Source organism: Ambystoma mexicanum, chromosome 11, assembly GCF_040938575.1.
Source record: "Ambystoma mexicanum isolate Mex_15411 chromosome 11, UKY_AmexF1_1, whole genome shotgun sequence".
Taxonomy (NCBI): domain Eukaryota; kingdom Metazoa; phylum Chordata; class Amphibia; order Caudata; family Ambystomatidae; genus Ambystoma; species Ambystoma mexicanum.
In genome coordinates this window covers 1,102,997,575-1,103,016,025 of record NC_090934.1, presented here as the reverse complement: position 1 = coordinate 1,103,016,025, position 18,451 = coordinate 1,102,997,575, and the positions used below count along the sequence as shown (strand labels likewise).

General features: G+C 46.4%; 1 protein-coding gene across 10 annotated transcripts in view; it reads left to right on the top strand.

Annotated features, from left to right (window-relative positions):
- HERC1 (HECT and RLD domain containing E3 ubiquitin protein ligase family member 1) overlaps window positions 1–18,451 on the top strand; it is a 3,379,312-nt gene that overhangs the window by 424,542 nt on the left and 2,936,319 nt on the right. For all 10 annotated transcript variants that reach the window (XM_069624399.1, XM_069624403.1, XM_069624396.1 and 7 more), the window contains exons 9-10: window positions 2,229–2,373; window positions 2,460–2,631. In XM_069624399.1, the coding sequence (XP_069480500.1) occupies window positions 2,229–2,373; window positions 2,460–2,631 (317 nt within the window). The remainder of the gene's footprint in view (window positions 1–2,228; window positions 2,374–2,459; window positions 2,632–18,451) is intronic.

The following is an 18,451-nucleotide window of genomic DNA, read 5'->3' as shown; positions in this document are numbered from 1 at the left end:
TAGCTTTTATAGCCTAGTCTATCTCTTTCCAACACTCCTCCCGGCTCCCATTGGCTTCTCTGGGCACATGCTTCCTATGGCCAATCTGTGGCTAAGCTGTGCCTCTCTGGGGGCTCGGACCTCCCCTGAAGGGCTTCAAAAAGGCTTTTAGCTTGCCCCCTTTTCAGTCTCAATATGTGGGGTGGCAGGCTGTTCTTTTTCCTGGTGGCTTGGTGAGTTTTGTTTCTACCTGGGTTTGGGTATGATTTCTTTATCTCCCCTGATCCCCCTACAATCCCTTCTCATTTTGTGGTTGGTTTCTGTTGCCCCATCATTTCCCTCTGGCCTGTCTGGGGTTGGTGGGTTGAGTGACGCTTCCTTTTTAGGCATGAACAATCCCAGTCCATTCCATGCCTGGTCTTCCATTCCTCTAGTTGCAGTCTGGGTTTTCTTGGTTCGTCCAGGTTCGTTATGGGAGTTGCACATCTGAAAAAGTCAAAGGAACTCTAGCAAGAAGTGGCTGGCCAAGATTGTGGAAGGGACTAGCTGACACTGTCACACAGCTGTGGGTCCCTTTCCCAATTCTATTTTGTCTGCAGTCCGCTACATTGACGCTGTTGCCAGAGGACATGGAAGGTGAGCTTAGTTAAGACTGTATTTCCCCACTGTGGCCTCAGAGGAGAGTAGAGTAGATTGGTTGTTTCCCCGTACTTCAAGTGGATGAAGCATGCTGCATGAATGAAGCCCATAGAAAGATTAGCTCAGGTTTAATAGAACAGCACTGTCTTTCATTTGGTGACACCTGCTGCTTATAACATCTCTGCAGTACTCTGTAAGATCAAAGAGCTGGCTGCTGGTTATCTACGAGTCCGAGCCGACAGGGGAGATGGGTTACGTGGCTGTAGAACAAAAGGAGTGTGACCTAGTGGTGAGTGATGTTTTAAGCACCTTCGGTGAGACACCACTGCTTCTATGGCAACTCATTTGCGCCTGCCTATCTGCCTCACTTTTCATGCATATAGTGTCCTCCATAAAATGGATGTATTGTAGCAATTTGTATTGATGCACAATATCTGGATGGCCAATCCAGTGCAGTTAGAGCAAATTCAAAGTGCTGCAGGAAACTGTCCCCGGCTATGAATGGTATTTGGACTTGCGAAGCCACGGTTTTTGCAAGCACTATTCATGAAGTTCAGGAGTGACATATTACCATTGGCTGAATGACTAACTACCTGGGATAATAATGCTATCATTTAATTTCAGTCTTGTATCACAACAGTGGAAAGTGAATTGCATTTCTTTCTTACATGTCCCAATTATGTGAAACTAAAGAAACTCTACCTGAAACTAAGATTTCTGGACTTGGCAATTGGAATGACTGCCCAAGCAATGGCTTGTTGCTGTAGGACTGATAATGATCTAGTTTACTCTGTGGTTTAATATCTGAACAGAGCCTGGAATTTTATCTGGTCCAACTTGTATCACCAAGAGTGTATTTATCATGTTGGCTTGTACAGCATTACCGTTTCCTATGATTGATGAATTTCAGGATATATGTGCATATATTGAATCCTGTCATATTATATTTATACACAGTGTTTTATTTTAATTGTGTATCTAATGACGTACAACTGACTGAGGTAAACACAAAGTCAAGCTAAATTAAGGAACTCATAGAGATGACATATTTTGCTGCTATATTAAGCCATAAGTGGTTGTTTCATTACAACCCATACTATTTACCAGGGGAAATTGGTTTGAATAGATAATGAATTAGATTTATTGCAAATGTAACACAACTAATTATTTGCTGTCTTCTACATTTTCTTTTAAATAGGTTTCTGGCGGTTCTAACTGTTTTAGCCTATGTATGTCTGTGTTTATTATTATACTGTCTTGTCTTATAATCATGAATTAATGTATAATGTACTCTTGTGTTTGCTTTTATGGATAACTATCCGAAATAAAGCTGATTGACCGTTTACTATTTTATGCCAGTTAACATTCTTTTTAGTTTTATTAATCCAGTGTTGTCCATACGTGGCTATTTAACATCTGTAAATGTGTGAATTGTAACAGTGAGTACTTCCAGTCTATCAAAATACTTCCTCATAAGATCCATTAAACAATTGAAATGATTTTAAGTTCTTCACCTTACAAAATAGTTGCTTGCGATTTGTCAGTTAAAATAAACTGGGTTTTGAATATTGTTTGCTCTCTGAAGTCTAAAACATGTTGTGTATTTTCAGGTTTACGCATGGGGCTGTGGTGCTTGCCTTGGCTGTGGGTCCTCCGAAGCCACAGCACTTAGACCGAAGCTCATCGAGGAGCTTGCTTCTACTAGGATCGTTGATATTTCTATTGGAGACAGCCACTGTTTGTCTCTTTCCCATGGTAAATTGAACTTTTTAAAATAAAATAATTGTATAGTTGAAAGGAATTCAAGTTAATTATCTCTTTAATATCTGTTTTTGGTCTAGATAATGAAGTTTATGCTTGGGGTAACAATTCAATGGGACAATGTGGTCAGGGAAATTCCACTGGTCCCATTACTAAACCAAAGAAAGTCAGTGGATTGGATGGAGTAGCTATTCAACAGATTTCTGCTGGAACGTCCCACAGTCTGGCATGGACAGCACTTCCTAGAGACCGGTGAGTGGCAAAAGCAGTTATGGGAAGAATCCCTGTCCAGCCAATATCTTTTTTTCAACCATTTATATATTGTTTGCTCATTGAGAAATTGTGGGTGTTTGTTTTGGTCCTGAAACCATTGTGAGGTATCAGCAATGAGAGGTGGATGCAAGATTAAGTTCTCAAACAAACTTTTCATTAAACACAAATGTGTTGGAGAAATGCCTCTCCCTATTCTACAGAGGAATTTCCCTGCCTTAAAACTAAGGATCTGTCAGGTTCAAGTAGTCCGTAACATAAAAGCTCTCCTTGTGTCCAAACATTCTATGCTGACCCTGGCATTATATATAAAACAAAGGGTGCAAGGTAATGTCTTTGGTATAGTACCAAAATGTGTTCACAATCAAAAATATAAGGATACATCCAACAGAAATAACTTCCAAGGGAAGATCCTTGGATCCAGAGGGTGGTTCCATTCCCCTGCACGTTTAGGTGGGATGTCAAAAGCGTCTATACCCAACACTTAAGTTTGTGTCTTTATACTGGACTCACAATATTCTTGTTCAGATAATGAATTCCTTAATCTTTCTTTAACCTGGTCCTACAATACATTCCAAGACAGTCTCTCTCTACCTTGATGAAGCAATCATTTCCATATCTGCTTTTATTCGTGTCTTGGTAGCTTTAGCATTTGCCTGGTATACTCCCCTGCCAGGTATCTTCCCATGATATCTGAAAAATGTATATGCCACTCCAGGTGCCTGGCATTTCTGCTTGCCAGGACGTCACTTATTTCACTATTCGTTTGTCACAGTAGCAGATTTCCTAAGGTGCTAGTCATATTTTTCATTTTTTGCTCACATTGGCATCTTGTGCATCTAGACTTGGTTATGGTTTCTTATTGCACTTTGTCTCGCCACCATTCAAATATTTGCTTGGATATTTGTAATGTAATTATTTATACAGTGTTTATACACAGGTGGAGTGCCTCAAAGCGGGAAGGGAACAAAGGAATATATTAATTCTTATGCCTTGAAGTTTCCGAATGATCTAAACAGTAAAATAAGCATACTAGGCCTGAAAGCATTTCTCCTAGTGCAAGTGCATGAAGTGTTAGTTTTGACCCAGCTGGTGAGGGGGGGGGGGGACAGAAAAAGGTAGGGCGCTGGGTGTGGGATACATTGACCTACTCAGCAGAATTCCCATCCATAACCAAGCTGTATTTCAGCAGGACCAGCAAAATGGCTGCGCTGGCTCCTTTGAGCACCACTGCCTCGCATCAAAACTGCGTTTTGCAGCTACAAAAGGAGGGCTGCACTGTTTTGCCAAACACCATTGGGCACGTTGGAACAAGGAGCACCCCGAGAAAGGCTGCCAGGGTGTGTTCATGTGTGTACTAAAGGAGCGAAGTAAGAAGCTGCGCTGCTTTGCTGCTAGCCCAAAGTGTCCCATTGAAAAAGGGAAATATTTTACCGTTAAAATTATGCTGTTCTGATGCTCTTAATCTGTTCTACATTACTCTGCTTTTATCAGTGAGGCCCTGCCATGCCCATCCATATTCATATTGTGCCCCAGCAGGATAGAGCATTATTCCTGAATGGCAGGCTGTGTCAGACCAGATCCAGGAAATCAACAGAAGCTTTACTTTCAGCTGCACGGAAAAACGCTTGACTTTTGGCCTACAAAATGTCAAACATCACTGCTTCAAAAGAAACCCGAGCTCTAAGGGTATATGTCAACTTCAGTGGACCTGTGTCTTAAACAGATTGCTGTATACGTGAAACTGACTAGGGCAAAACAATGTTGGAAAGTCAGTAGGAAGAGAAAACCTTTTGAAATTGTCAGCCCAGCAGACTTCACCATGAGTTAAAATGCGCTTTTGCAAATAAGGAAAAATGCCCGTTTTAAAAATGTAATGTTGAAAGAAGGCCCTGTCTTGGCCTAGCAATGTAAAAGAGGTTTTGCTGGGAAACACATATGGGATGTTATATTTCAATAGGCTTGCTTCTGATTCAGAACAAAACAAAATAACATAGAATTAAATGCATTGGCTGGACTGTGGAAGCTCCAGAACAGGTTTTTCTGCTGGCTAAACTGAGGCTTTCCCCCAAAAGAAGCCACCATACATTTCTGGGACACATGCATGTTAATTGCTACCTTTGAAAGCCTTGAATGGCCCAAGAGAAAGAAATATCACTTGCTCGACATCTGCCTGGGCTTCCGCTTGAGACCATAGATCTGGGACACCTACATGTGAAGTTGGGGGAAGTGACAGTAAACATTCAATCAAACTCGGAATACCCCATGGCCTCCCTGGGCTGACCTGACAGGTGTTGGTAGCCTGGAAAGACATGACCATATTTGGGGGACAAAGGCAGCTCCATCTGTCTCAAAATACTATTTGATGAATACACTCTTAAGATGTTAATTCTGTAACAGCAATGTAAACGTACAGTTTAAGTGTAATTTTTGTGGCTTTCAAACGAGACATGATAGCCTTCACTGACATATTGTGGACAGAAATGGCAGAGAATTGGACATTCTGAGGAAAGTATACTTTAAAATTCAATATTCACATGCCTTATGACTATACACATGTATAAAGTTATAGAATTTTAGTTAAAGTAATTTCATTGAAAAAAATGCAAAAAACGATTAGAAAGACGAAACAAAGTCCTACAAACGTGAGAATTGGACTGCAATGTTCTGCGTGAAATATGTAATCTGCCTATGTAATTTGTTAAATTGCCACAACTGTACAAATGTGTAATTTATGTTAGACTGGTTTTTAGCAAAAGTAACTGTGCGATGATCCTATGCATTGTAAAGCACACATCATACATCGGACATCATGCCCCTGAAACCCAACCGCTGACAGCAAGGCAGTAACAGTCACCCCTGGCTAATCCAGTTTTTAGAGACATGCCCAGCCTGAACCTGCCCCATCGTATAATCTCATGATGTCACCATGCCTTATAAATGAGAGGCTGACAGAACTCCAGACAGACTCTCTCCTGAATTTCCAGCGCCTGCGTATCTTGATATTCCATATCCACCTTTGCAAGATTCCAGACTCTACTGCAAGGCGAAAGCATAGCAGATCCTATCCCAGAAAGGCCATTGATCCAGAAATTCCACTAAAATCCCAATAACAAAGGGGAAAAGCTGTGGTATCCTTTTGGGAAGCATCCTATGACCAGAACGGCTTTTTGCCCACTACCTGCATGCCCGCTGTACCCTTGCCATCATCCAGTGACCAGACTTGCCCATCTGTTTGCTGTTAGGAGAGCCGCCTTCCTGTGACCAGAACCTTTTGAGTCCCGAATCCGGATTGCTGCCCAAATCCCTTAACTCCACTGCTGATTGTGAGTATTTCCCCCCCCATAGCTACACATAAACCTCCCCATCTTGATACAATTTCTTTGTTCTACTCTCTAAGAAATCCTATCCTTGCCTTGGTAACTTGTTTAAGACTGTTAGAATTCTCTGTGCATCTTGTCCTTGATCTTCAAGCGTTAGCAACATTTTTCTCTTCATTTTTGTCTTGCATGGATCAAAAGTCCTTAGCCATATTTGGAATAATCAAATTGTATTTTAAAACCGATTTTTCTCTTTTTAACTGCTCTATTTTCCTAAAATAGAACCTCATTCCACCTTGAAAATCTCATTCAATTCTCCAGCTATAGTCACCCTTTCACTTCTAAATTGTCCCTGTGATGTGCATCTATCACCCAGCCTAAAAACCGCATTCCGATTCTGTGTTTTTCACCTGTTTTAAAAAACAAGAGTTTGACATTTAAAGCTGAAAAAGAGAAAAATTCAACTTTTCCATGTGCAATTTGACTGCACTGTTTTTTCAATTTCAACCTGCTTTAACTGTATGCCTTTTGTGATACCTTACCTTATAGTTGCTAGTGATATAACATCCCTGAGACTGTGATAGAACATATGTACATCATTATTTAATTACACATATAATTATTTGTTAAATTTGTTAAAATCTGAGTGTCATTTTAGGCCATTGCAAAGGGTTTCAAATCTGTTTTTGCCTCTTATTTTGTGAGGGAAGGTCAGATTTTCATTGTTTGCTGCCTCATATTCCTGACTACCTGCTGCTTCTTTCTATCCACTCAGAATTCGAGTAATTGTGGGTTGAGGGAACATTGCAGGGGGAATCTTAACTTGGGTGCCATTTATCCTAATTGAAAAAGTGCTCCTGTTCATTTGTGCTTTGGATATGTTCTTGTAGGTTACCCAAGCATATTATAACAATTATCTGATTTCTTTGAAATTAAATAAATAAATATTGTATTCCCACCAACCGGCCTGGTTCATGGACCATTGTGACCCGGGGTATTTGTAAAAGGGGGTGTGAGATGGGTTGGGTATCGGCTCAATTCGAATTCGGAGAAAATAAAGAGAAAGTATTCTAATTGAGCGCTGCATCCTAGGCTAACGGCAAGAGTCCTGATCCAGTGTGTGATGCCCAGTTAGAATCCTTCACAGGGGGACAGGACAGACTAACTTACTAGTCCTAGTACATTTAGGTAATGCATGCGTACAGACAGAGGTGTGATGAAGGTGGTGTGGGGGGGGACAAGCGCGTCCAGTCCAACAGGCCCTGGGTTAAGTGTGGAGAGGTTGCCTCGCTCATAGACCGTAACTAGAAAGTGCAGTAATGCTGAACAAAGTGCAGTGTCCCGGAGGCAAGTGCAAAGACTGGCTGGGGGTCCTGGGACCTGTACGGCTCTGGAGGTGAACCAGGCAACCAGCGCACAAAACTGAGCAGAGTTAGGGGGGAGAAGGAGAAAGGGTGGATAAAAGAACAGCAGTTTGCAGGGTAGAGGGAGAGAGAAGGAGGAAGAGAAGAGGGAGGTCTCGAATTTCCAGAACATAAGGTGCTCTGGCTCAAGACTGAGAGAGACAGGGAGGCTGTTCCAGAGGGAGGCACTTGTAGAGGATAAAGATCTACCCCGGAATCTGTGAAAGCAGCTCACCTGCAGAGAGCTGGAGGACGACGAGCGGGGGACTGTAGAGGGAGAGTATTTAGGAAGAGAGCGTTGTAGATAGTGTGGGCCTGGCCCCAGAAAGCCCTGTGGATTATGCCGAGGGTCTTGAACTTGGTCCTTGCAGCATCAGGGAGCCAGTGGTGGGACTTCAGCGCTGGAGAGATGCAGTCTCAGGGCTTGAGGCCAAGGATAATAGGATTGCACTTCATCTGCATTCAACCACTTAGGTATATTGTCCTTATTCGCAACCTTGTAACATTCAGTCATTCGTTCACACGCACATCGGTCCTCCCCAGGGTCCCCAACAACCTTGGGCAGACTCACCGGTCCTTCTCGGCATCCCTGACTCTTGGCATGCTTTTGCAACAAAGCCTATTCACTGTATCACTTCCCACACAATGCAGACAATCTCCCAGTGTTTCCAGCGCCGCTGTCACTCGCCGGCTTCACCAGAGAATTCTGCCTACCGGCACAGCCGCACCTCAAGGTACTCTGCTGTGGCTCACAATTATTCTGCGATCCCTCAGGTGTGTCTGCTGTGCCTCTCTTCCTCTCTTGCCACACTGGTAGGTGATTCTCGCGTTCTCGAGCCTTTGCCTGTCTTTGGACGTCCTCTTCTTTGCTGCTTTCTCCTGCACGAGCATCCTCTGCCATTTTTAAATATCCTACGTACCTTGGGCCCAGTTGAACAACTAACCTGCGCGTTAAGCTTCTTCTGAATTGCATAGACTCCTTCCTCCTCTTCCTCGTCTCAGTACTTGTGGTTAAATGGGAATTGAAGTCTATAGCTGTTGTGCTTCTTGGTTGCTGCTCAAAAGTTTCACAAAAGACAATATCAAAACCAGAAGATGTTCTACATGAATTGTGAATGGTTGAGTCATAGATGGGGGTTTGAGTAGAGGGATTCAGAGAAAAGTTTTGTCTGACCGTTACAGTAGGAGGCAACTGTTCTGTTGATCCAGAACAGGACTGCGAGACTTGCCCTTGGCCTGAAGCCCTGGGATCGTATCTCTCCAGCTCTGAAATCTCTCCATTGGCTCCCAGTGGATGCAAGGATTAAATTCAAAACCCTCTGCATTATCCACAAGGCTTTATGTGGCCTGTGTCCAAAATACCTTCAGCTATCCCTCCGCAAATACCGCCCCTCTCGAGCTCTTCGCTCCTCTACCTCCACCTCCCTCAGGGTCAGTCGTTTTTCAAAGAAACAAGCTCGGGGTAGATCTGTCTTTGGCTGGGGCCTCTCTCTGGAACAGCCTCCCTGCCACTCTAAAACTTGAGAACCATCTCCGGTTCCAGAAGCACCTCAAGACCTTCCTCTTTTCTTCTGCCTTCGCTCCCCCTCTACCCTGCTGATCTGATCTCTCTTGGCACTGTGCACCTAGCCACCCTCTGTCCTCCGGGCCCAGGTACCTGCTCACCCTGCCACCCTCCCGCACTGGGGTCTGTATCTGTACCCATACAGGCCCTCTTCCCCCCCCCCCCCCCTTTCTTCCTGCACTTATCAGACCTACCCTGTCTGCTGCCTTAAATCTAGCACTTGCAAATTGCTGGCTGCACTACCACTGTTTGTTGCCTTTATTATTTATTTATTATTTATCTGTTTCTCCTCTGCTTCGCACTTTCCACTTCTCCCGCTTCCATGCACTTTTCCCCTCCCTCTCTCCTGTGCACTTGCACATTCTCAATGTCACTGGGCCTAGTAAGATTGCTGTTTTGTTCTCCCCTGTTTCCCTCCCTGCCTTGTAGCGCTCTGAAACACTTGTGTACGAGCGCAATAGAAATAAAATATCAAGAACTGTTAAGTGACAAACCATTTACGACTTAGGTATTAGAGGGTCTTCATCAGAGGAAAGGGGGAAATGCCACCTCTCACCAACCTTCCCTGGCAGTTGTCTCCTCCAATGTGATCCTCCCTCATATAGCCAACCCCCAGGGTCAGGATCAGGTATCGGCTGCCATCCCCATGGGAGGAGGTCATCTGAGGGGAATCGGTGATGACGCCACCGGATTCATTACAGAATTCTAAACCACAGATGTGCATTAAAGTGGTGATGCCATGAAGAGAACAGTGATGTTTATTTTGAGACTTTGGTGTCAGGAAGAAACTTCTGCAGAAAGCAGCAAAATTAGCAAATTCATATAGCACGGTCAACAGATTCTTTCCCTCCATGATGTGAGTGGTCCTTCTGCAAACAGATTTGCAAGATGCATGACCTGCTGAAATCTGACCGAGATTGAGGGGGTTGAGTTGATTGGCTAGGAGTACTTCTTTGGCACAGAGGTTACACGTATGGGATTCTAGAGTCTCAATGTTATTCTTGCCAGCATTCAACAGAAAATGAGATTCATGTTATCTTAATTTGTCTTGTCTGCTTGACTTTGAGGAAAATGTATTTTAGACCCCTCTTTGTGGCAGCCAAGGCAAGATCTTTCTCCAGCAATGCGTCTGGCATGGATTCACATGCTCATGAATATTCCGTCGTCGTCATCGGACCGGCGACTGTGGCTCCTGTCAGTCGATGACTGAGAAAGCTCTTCATGAGAGAAAAGGTAAACTGGCGGTGGGGCGGGAAGCTTCCAAGGCTTCTTCGAAGACCTCTTCGAAGGCCTCTGCAAAACGTAAAAAGACAGTCGAATCAAGGGATTCGGATCGGCACAAACATTCAAAGAGATCCCGATCATGTAGTAGATCAAGGCGTCGTACTTCAGTTGAAGAGGAGACCCCGATCTCCCTCCTCTTCGTCTGACACATCTTCCAAATTAGTAAGATGTCCGACTAGGTCGGATTCCCCAAGAAAATGGGAAGAATTCAAAAAAGAAATGATGAAGGTCTTTGAGAATGCGGCCTGACCCCCCTCAAAGAAACCTCGAAAGAGCCAGACCCAGGTTGCTCCCTTGGACGACGCAGGAGAGTCAGAAACTACTAAGGCCAAGTCCAGTAGTAAGGAGGAAACTCGACGATCTCGACCCAACGTTACAACGTTGAAGGCTTCTCGAGATTCGAGTGATTCCCCGGTAATGGCTAAAAAGCATAAATTGTCGAAGCACTCGACAAGTTCATCGGCGCAGACTACCTCGAAGCCGAAAGAGAATTCAGCTATTTTATCGAAGTTGTCCTACGATTTCGAAGAATCTGTCGATTCCCTCGAGATAAATTCCTGAACATGAAAAAAGGTATACACCTTTAGCTCAATCAGATTTTTTTTTAGTCCATGCCCTCGATATTTGAGGAAGAAAGTGTCTCAGAGGAGGACATTTCTCCTTTTGGGGTTAAATTTGGTACTAGAAATGTGCCAGAGGAATTGATTGACCCTGAGTCAAGATTGAGAGACCTGTGTGATACCCTTCACTCTGCCAGTGGCATTGATACGTCACCTTAGTTAGTTTCAAAAACCTGATCCTGCAGAACATGCAGATTCCGGGTACAGGAACTTTGTGAGCAGAGTTGTTGTATATATGGGTTGGGGCAGTTCTTTACCAACCTTTGAACAGGATGCTATGACCGACATGCTGGACCAGGGCCCCCAAAAGGACCCAGTTCTTCCCTTTCGTAGTGCCTTTCAAAGAACAGTGGTAGCAAACTGGGAGGCTCCTGAGTCTGTTGCAGCAGTCGATAAACTTTCCTAAAAAATACAGGCCATCAAGCGGTGACCCTGATTTTAAACATCCTATGCCTGAAAGTCTAGTGGTACAAGCCGCTACCTCCACGAGACAGTCTGCTTATCCATCTATGCCCCCAGATAGAGAAGATAAAAAGGTGGACGCTTGGGCCTGCAAGGTATTTTCCTCGGGCAGTATAGGCCTTAAATCAGAAAATGTTACCTGTACCCTGGCCAGGTTTAGCCATACCCTGTGTGACGGCTGAACATATTCCAGAAGGTGAGGATATAGTGTCGTAGGCTGCGTGGGTGCACCAGTTATGTGTGCAGCTGATGTAATTGTCGGGTGGTAGCTGCATCCTAGCGTTGGGTGTGGTGGTGAAGATATTAGTTGAATGCGTGCAGTCTGGTGGGTGGACACCCAGACTGGTTTCTGGCTGTGGTAGACCTGGAAGACGCTTATGTGAGGAACTAGGCCAGATTGTCTTGGGATAGCTGCGTTTTAATAGGGTGATGAGGTGTTCATGGGGTATTGTTCATATGTGAACAGCTAGGCCGAATTTATCAGGGGTACAGCTGTGTTTGAATTGTGTGATGGTGTATAGTAGAGAGTAGGCATAGTGATATGATGGTTCATCTTAAAGCGCCTGAGACCAGGCAGGTGAACAGAAAGGCAGGGGTACACTGCGACACACGGGCACACAGTGACGGAGGGTTGGGCATACAGCGACAGAAGGGGGGCAGAGGGATATATAGTGACATCATGCGGACAGGAAAGCTGGGTACACAGTGACACACGGGCACGGAAGGCACACAGCAACATCACGTGGACTAGAGGGTAGGGAAATACAGTGGGATACATAGCGGCATCTTGGGAACATGGGGCAGTGTACACACATGCAGAGAGGGGCATAAAGCGACAGAGGGCTGAGCTTACAGCGACAAGACGAGGGTGGCAAAGAGATACATAGTGACATCATGGGGAACAAGTGGGGGTTACACAGCGATACACAGGGGACATAGTAACATCATGGGGGCAAGAGGGTTGGGTAATAAAGTTGGATATATATATATATATATATATACACATCACAGGAACAGGAGGGCAGGGTACACAGCGACACACTGAGCATACAGTGACATAGGGTTGGGCTTACAGCGACAGGTTGGCAGAGGGATACATCGTGCCATCATGGGGAACACTAGGCAGGGTATACAGCGACACGGGTACAGTGGGGGATACAATGACATCACAGGGTTTCGGGGGGGATGGTGGCAGTATAATAGGGATACACGGGAGTTAGAGAGGAGGGTGATACAGAGAGATATATAGAGACATCATGGGAACAGGAGGGCAGGGTGACATTACAAGGGTGAAGTAAGGGCACACAGCGAGGTCACTGGGATGTATTACGGGCTGGGGGCACAGCAGCCTTGTGTGTGTAGGAGGAGTTATGATCTCAGGAGATCTTTGTTCAGTGTTAAGGGATACGGTTGTCTATAGCCAAATCGGTGGGCGTCTTCATTGTAGACATGGTGGGGGGGTCCCATTGTGTATTTAGTCATTGGGTTCTTGTAAGTGCAGCTGCATCTTGAGGTTGGCGTTATGTAAATAGCCATGTTTTTAGTAATTTGCGCAATGTCATATAGTATTGGGTGTGTCGAATGTGTGGTGGAAGCGAGTTCCACAAAGTCGGGGCCAAGTCTGAGAAAGAGGATCCTCCGATCCTGACTGAGTTAGTGGTTGGGATCACTAAAAGGAGGGCAGTGCTTGATCCTTGGGTGCAGGGTGGGAGGAAAGGTTTTAACTTACCTTGCAGGTATAGTGGGCCGGTCTTGTGCACTGCACAGTGAGTGATGCACAGGGTCTTGAAAGTGGCCCTTCGTCTGACTAGGACCCAGTGGAGGGTTCGGAGAGGTGTGGTCTCTTGGACCCAGGGCGAGGAGCAATTTAGCTGCAGCTTTTTGCGCTCTTTGGAGTTTATTGAGGTGATATGCCGGGATCCCTAGGTATAGGGAGTGGGCATAGTCCAGTTTCAACATTACAATAGACATAACAGCGACAAGTCTGTTTGGGAAGGAGAGGTAGGGAAAAATGCGTCTGAGAAAGTTGAGGTGGTGGTGACCACATTTAGACATGCTGTTGATCTGTCGGGACATGGTTAGGCCAGAGTCCATAGTGCATCCTAGGTTTTTTACTGTGACACGGGATAGGGGGGGGGTTGGCCCAGGGAAGGGGAACAAGGGAGTGGACGAGGAAGAAGCGTAGTGTTGCCGCACACCATGATTTTGATTTTAGTGGGGTTTAGGCGGAGGTGGTTTATGGTCATCCATTGGTCGATGTCTAGGAGGCAGGCTTTGAGATCGGGCTGGCGGTTGTAGTTTGAGTTGTGGATTTTAAGGATGATTTGGGTATCATCTGGGTATCATCTGCGTAGTTGTAGCACAAGATATTGTGCGGGGCGGGTGATTCCAGGAATGGTGGACAGATAGAGGTTGAATAGGAGAGCAGATAGACACGCGCCTTGCTGTACTCCTATATTAACCGAGCAGGCAGCTGAGACAAAAGGGGAGAGGAGGGTTATTTGTTTCCTGTTGTTGAGGAAGGAGGCGATCCATTTGAGAGTGGTGCCACGGATTCCAAGGGAGTGGAGACGGTCAAGGAGGACTGAGTGGTTAATCGTGTCAAAGGCTGCAGAGAGGTCGAGGAGAATTAGTGCAGCGCATCCTTCAGAGTCTGCAGTGATCTTAAGATCGTCCCAGATTAAGGTCAGAGTGGTTTCGGTTCCATGTCGTGGTCTGAAGCCTTATTGTGCCGGGTCAAGGAGGTTGTTAGATTCCACAAAGGCGTTAAGTTGGGAATATTCTGTTCAGTCTGAGTTTTGCAAGGAATCTGGTGTTCGAGATGGGTCTGTAGTTTTTGGGGTCAAGGGACATTTTTTAAGAGGCTTAACATGGGCAATTTTGAAGACATCGGGGAAGGTTCCAGAACTGAGGGAGTCATTTAGTATGGTTCTTACATGTTCTCCTGCGCAGGTGGACTAGAATATTTCTTTGAGGACTGAGGCGGGGCAGGGGTCTAGGGGGGAGCCAGATGTTTTTTTAGCGGATTGGTCCAGAAACTCCTCTCTGGAGATCGGTCTGAAGGAGTCAAAGGTGGGAAGGTTGGGGGATGGAGCGGAGGGGGGGGCATTGTGGGATTGGTCGGTAGTTGGGAGGTGAGGTTTGGGGGGAGGAGGGACAGTTTGTTGTTAAAGGAAGTCCTGTCAAGGGCGGTGGTGTAGAAGTGGAGGGAGAGAGAGTCTCAGAGCGATATCAATGGGGCAGATTGGGAGGAGGTGCAAGTGGGTTTCACAAATTCAGATCTGATTCTATGGAGTTCTTTGCTGTGGTTTCCACAGTTGAGAATCCTATTGTTGTAGTCTGCTTTTTTGGCTTTCCGTATTTCAGCTTTGTAGTTGCGATGGTGCAAGGCAAATGTGGATCTGCTGAGATCGCCATTTGCGTCCCAGAGACTTATTTAGTTTTTTGGCATTCGGGTGTGAACCATTGGGGAATGGTCCATTGCGTGAGGAAGCAGGGTGCAAGGGGGTGAGAGAGAGGAATTAGTGATTCATTGAGCCATGAGTCGATGGTTGGGGATCTGTCAGGGGTGGATGTTGTAGGAGCTCTAAGAAGTTTGGCTTCGGCCAGGTCAGGAACGATCTTTACTTTATTTCAGCATTTGAGGTGGTGGGGCAGGCCACGTGGGGGATATAGGGAGGGGCAGCAGGTGAGAGGATGGAGAAAGGGACGACAAAGTGGTCTGACCCGATTAGTGGTATTGGGGGGGGGGGGGGTAGATGGATCAGGTCATGTGAGCTGAAGATCGCATCTAGGGTGTCCTTTAGAGTGGGTTGGACCGTTCATATGTAGGGAGAGGTTGAGTGCATCAAGACTGTCGACCAGTGGATGTGTTATGGGGTTGGTGGGAATGTCCAGCCAGATATCGAAGTCTCCTAGGAGAGTCAAGGATGGGTTATCTACTTGAATGTTGGCTACAGAATCCGAGGTTGGTTGAGAAATGTCTGTCGTGACCAGGAGGTCTGTAAATGAGTAGGAAGCTGTGGGAGGTAGTGATAGTTTAACAAGAAGGGATTTGCATGATGGTATGCATGGCTGAGATTCAACTAGGGAGACAGAGATGTGAGATTTGAAGAGGACTGCCATGCCGCCTCCTCTTGAGGGTCTGTTGAGCAGGATGAGTGAAGAGCTGGGGGGGAATGCTTCGTGTGCAACAGGGGCGAAGTCGTCGGAGAACCAGGTTTCAGTGATAAAGACTTTTGCCAGAGTAGAGGAGGTCTAAGATGTGGTCTGTTTTTCACTACAGAGCTGGCATTAAAAAGGATGCACTTGATTTCGGAGTCAGGTGTGGTCATGGAGGTCATCGGGGTGTGAGCAGGTGGTGTGCAGGGGATTTTGGGGGTGAGGACAAGGGGGGGTGGGATGCTCCATGTCAATGAAGCAGGGAGAGGCGGGGTTTCTGATTGACGAGGGATGGGGGCAAGTTGATGGAGGCTGGGAAGGGTAGGTGGACGGATGAGGATATGCGAGGGCGTGAGCAGAGTCGATGAGGGGCGGGCAAGTGGACAGATGGTCAGCGGGTGAAGGGGGGGTTTAGGGGGAGAGAGTCTCGAAGGATTCGGGGAGTCTGGTGTGGAAGGTGAGAAGTCGAGAGAGAGGGGGTGGAAGCAAGGTGAGGGAAGGGGGGGGTGCAATGGGGGAGGGGAGGGAGAGATTGGGAGGCTGGGTTGAGGTAGAAGTGGTGAGGAGTAGACAGTCATGGAGGGGGACCAGGCTAGTTTTCTACTTTTTAAGGGATTTCATGCAGTTGGGGTGTGAGAGGGTCGGGGGTTGGTGGGTGATGGGGATGAGGCTACTGTTCTTGTGAGGACGAGATGTGCTGCTTTTAGAGAAGGCAAGGGATATGGAGGGGGTGGGGTTATTGGCAGGGGTAGAGGGACGGGGTGGGGGGGGCGGAGGAGGCTGTGGGTGAGGGGGTGGGCAGTTCTGTGGTGGGTTAGGGGAGAGGGACTCTGAGGTAAGGGTGGCAAGAGGGAGGTAGGGATGTTCACTGGAGGGTGAAAGGAGGGAGTGGAAGAAGAGGGTTTGAGCTGTTTGGAGTGCCAGCGGGCTCCTCTGACTTGGGAGTTTGATAGGGGGCAGGGTGACTTGGCATCCGGTATTGGGAAGTTCTCAATAGCTGTCTGGGGGAGGGTGGGGAGCAATGAGATTGGGTGGGAAGGGTTATGGGGAGTAGGCTTCTGAGGAGGGAGGTGGTTGGCGTGCCAGAGTGCAGCACTAAGGTTAGGGTGGGATGTGGGGTGGTAGTGGGAGATTGGGCGAGTGGTGATATGCTCTAGTGAGGTGGGCGAGGTTTCTTTTTCGGTTGTGCTCAGGGAGGGAATGGTGGGAGGGCTCGAGAAAGTGGGTGCTAGAGTGCAGGTGGGGAGCGGGGGCCTGAGTGAGGATGGGAGGGAGGGAGTGGGGGATTCTAGGGATCTGGACGGGTGTGAGAGGTGGATACTTGCGAGATGGGGTCTCCATCTGGTGAAGGGAGGGTGACCTAGTGGAGGTAGGTGGGTCCTGGATGTATAGCCTGTGCCTAGGATCTAGATGCGGTGGGCATGGGAGATGATTGGGAGGTTGGGATAGGGTGGGGGTCAGGATGAGGAAGGGGTGTTTAGAAGCGTAATCAAGTGAGTTATAGTCCTAGCTCCGGCAGCACTTGTAGTTGTAGGGAAAGTAGTAATATATAGGGCGTGTAGTATATGTGGGATAGGCTAATATGGACAGTCTCAGGCTGAAACAGCACAGTAATTTCTTGAGCGCACTATCTGGATGTGAGCTGGCCTAGGAAGGACAGTTTCTAGGCATTACTGAATGAATATTAATGTGCAATATCATGAAAAGCAGTCGGGTTTGCGTCCCTCGAAGTCTGGAGTTGGTAAATTCTCGATTAGGAGTGCTGTTGGGAGTGAATGTCAAGTCCTTTTGTGAGTGAAAGGAGGGTGCCTGAGTAGAAAGAGGGGTAGAGGCAGGAAAAGCATAGAGTGAGTGTGAGGGAAGGAAGAAACAGCATGGAGGGAGTAGCATGCAGGGAGTGGGAGGAGTAAAATCAACGGGTGGAGGCAAGACTGAAGAAGTGAGACATCTGAGAGACAGGAGTAAGACGTAGGGAGTAGAGGAGGTGGTTAGTAGAAAGAGGGGGACCCCTTAGAATGTGAGAGGATTATGTGGCTGTGCTAGGAAGAATACTGAATCGGGCAGTGTTGGAAACAGCATGGCCCATTATCCCTTGTTAGCCAACTAACCACTGTATAGTGCAGGATCAGTCTAGCAAATCCCTCAGGGAGGTTAGAGAGAAAGGGAATTTGTCCTTTGACCAAGAGCAATAGCAGATAGTATACCGAATAATGACCACCTACTGTCTAACCTGTGTGATAGGATTCCTGGGCTCGGGGAGTTGACTGTCTACACGAGGGAGAGCGGGACTGCCCTCGGGCCCTGAGAAATACTATATATTTTTTTTTTTTTACAACTTTATTTTGAGTACAGCCGTGTATATAAATGAGCACATGAGATCTTCTGTTCCTTACATATTACAGTACGCCTTAAACAAGCCCCACCCAAGTTGTCTTTCTGGTTTCGCCAGTAACTCTGGGGACCTTGGTCCAACATCGCCAAAAAGCCGGGCAAGGGTTTCTAAGACCCCAGAAATTTCGTCGCCAGCTACGGTTGAAAAGTTAGTGCTGGTAACTGGCTATGGTACTCCAGTACCGGGGACCAGCAGTCGGTGAAACGGTGTAGGGCTCCTTCCCTCGCCGCCGTGACTTTCTCAGCCACCAGCATCTCCCACGCTTTTATCCACCATTGAGTTATCAGGGGGCCCTCCCGAGGTTTCCATTTACGGGCCACAGTTATTTTGGCTTCCATGATTAAATAACAGATCGAATTTCGGTATGTGCCAATCCGCACAAATTTGCTCTTTACGCTCAAAGAATTGCGAAAAAGTTTTGTTTTTTGTTGCTTTTTTGTTAGTTCTTTGTTGATTGTTCACTTGTTTAAATGCTTGATATATATATTAAAAAAATGTTTGTTATGTGAAAAACGCCTCACGATTGTACATTGCACTAAAAGCACTTATATATATTTTTCTTCTTTTAAATAATTGAACCCAGCATTTATTTGCTC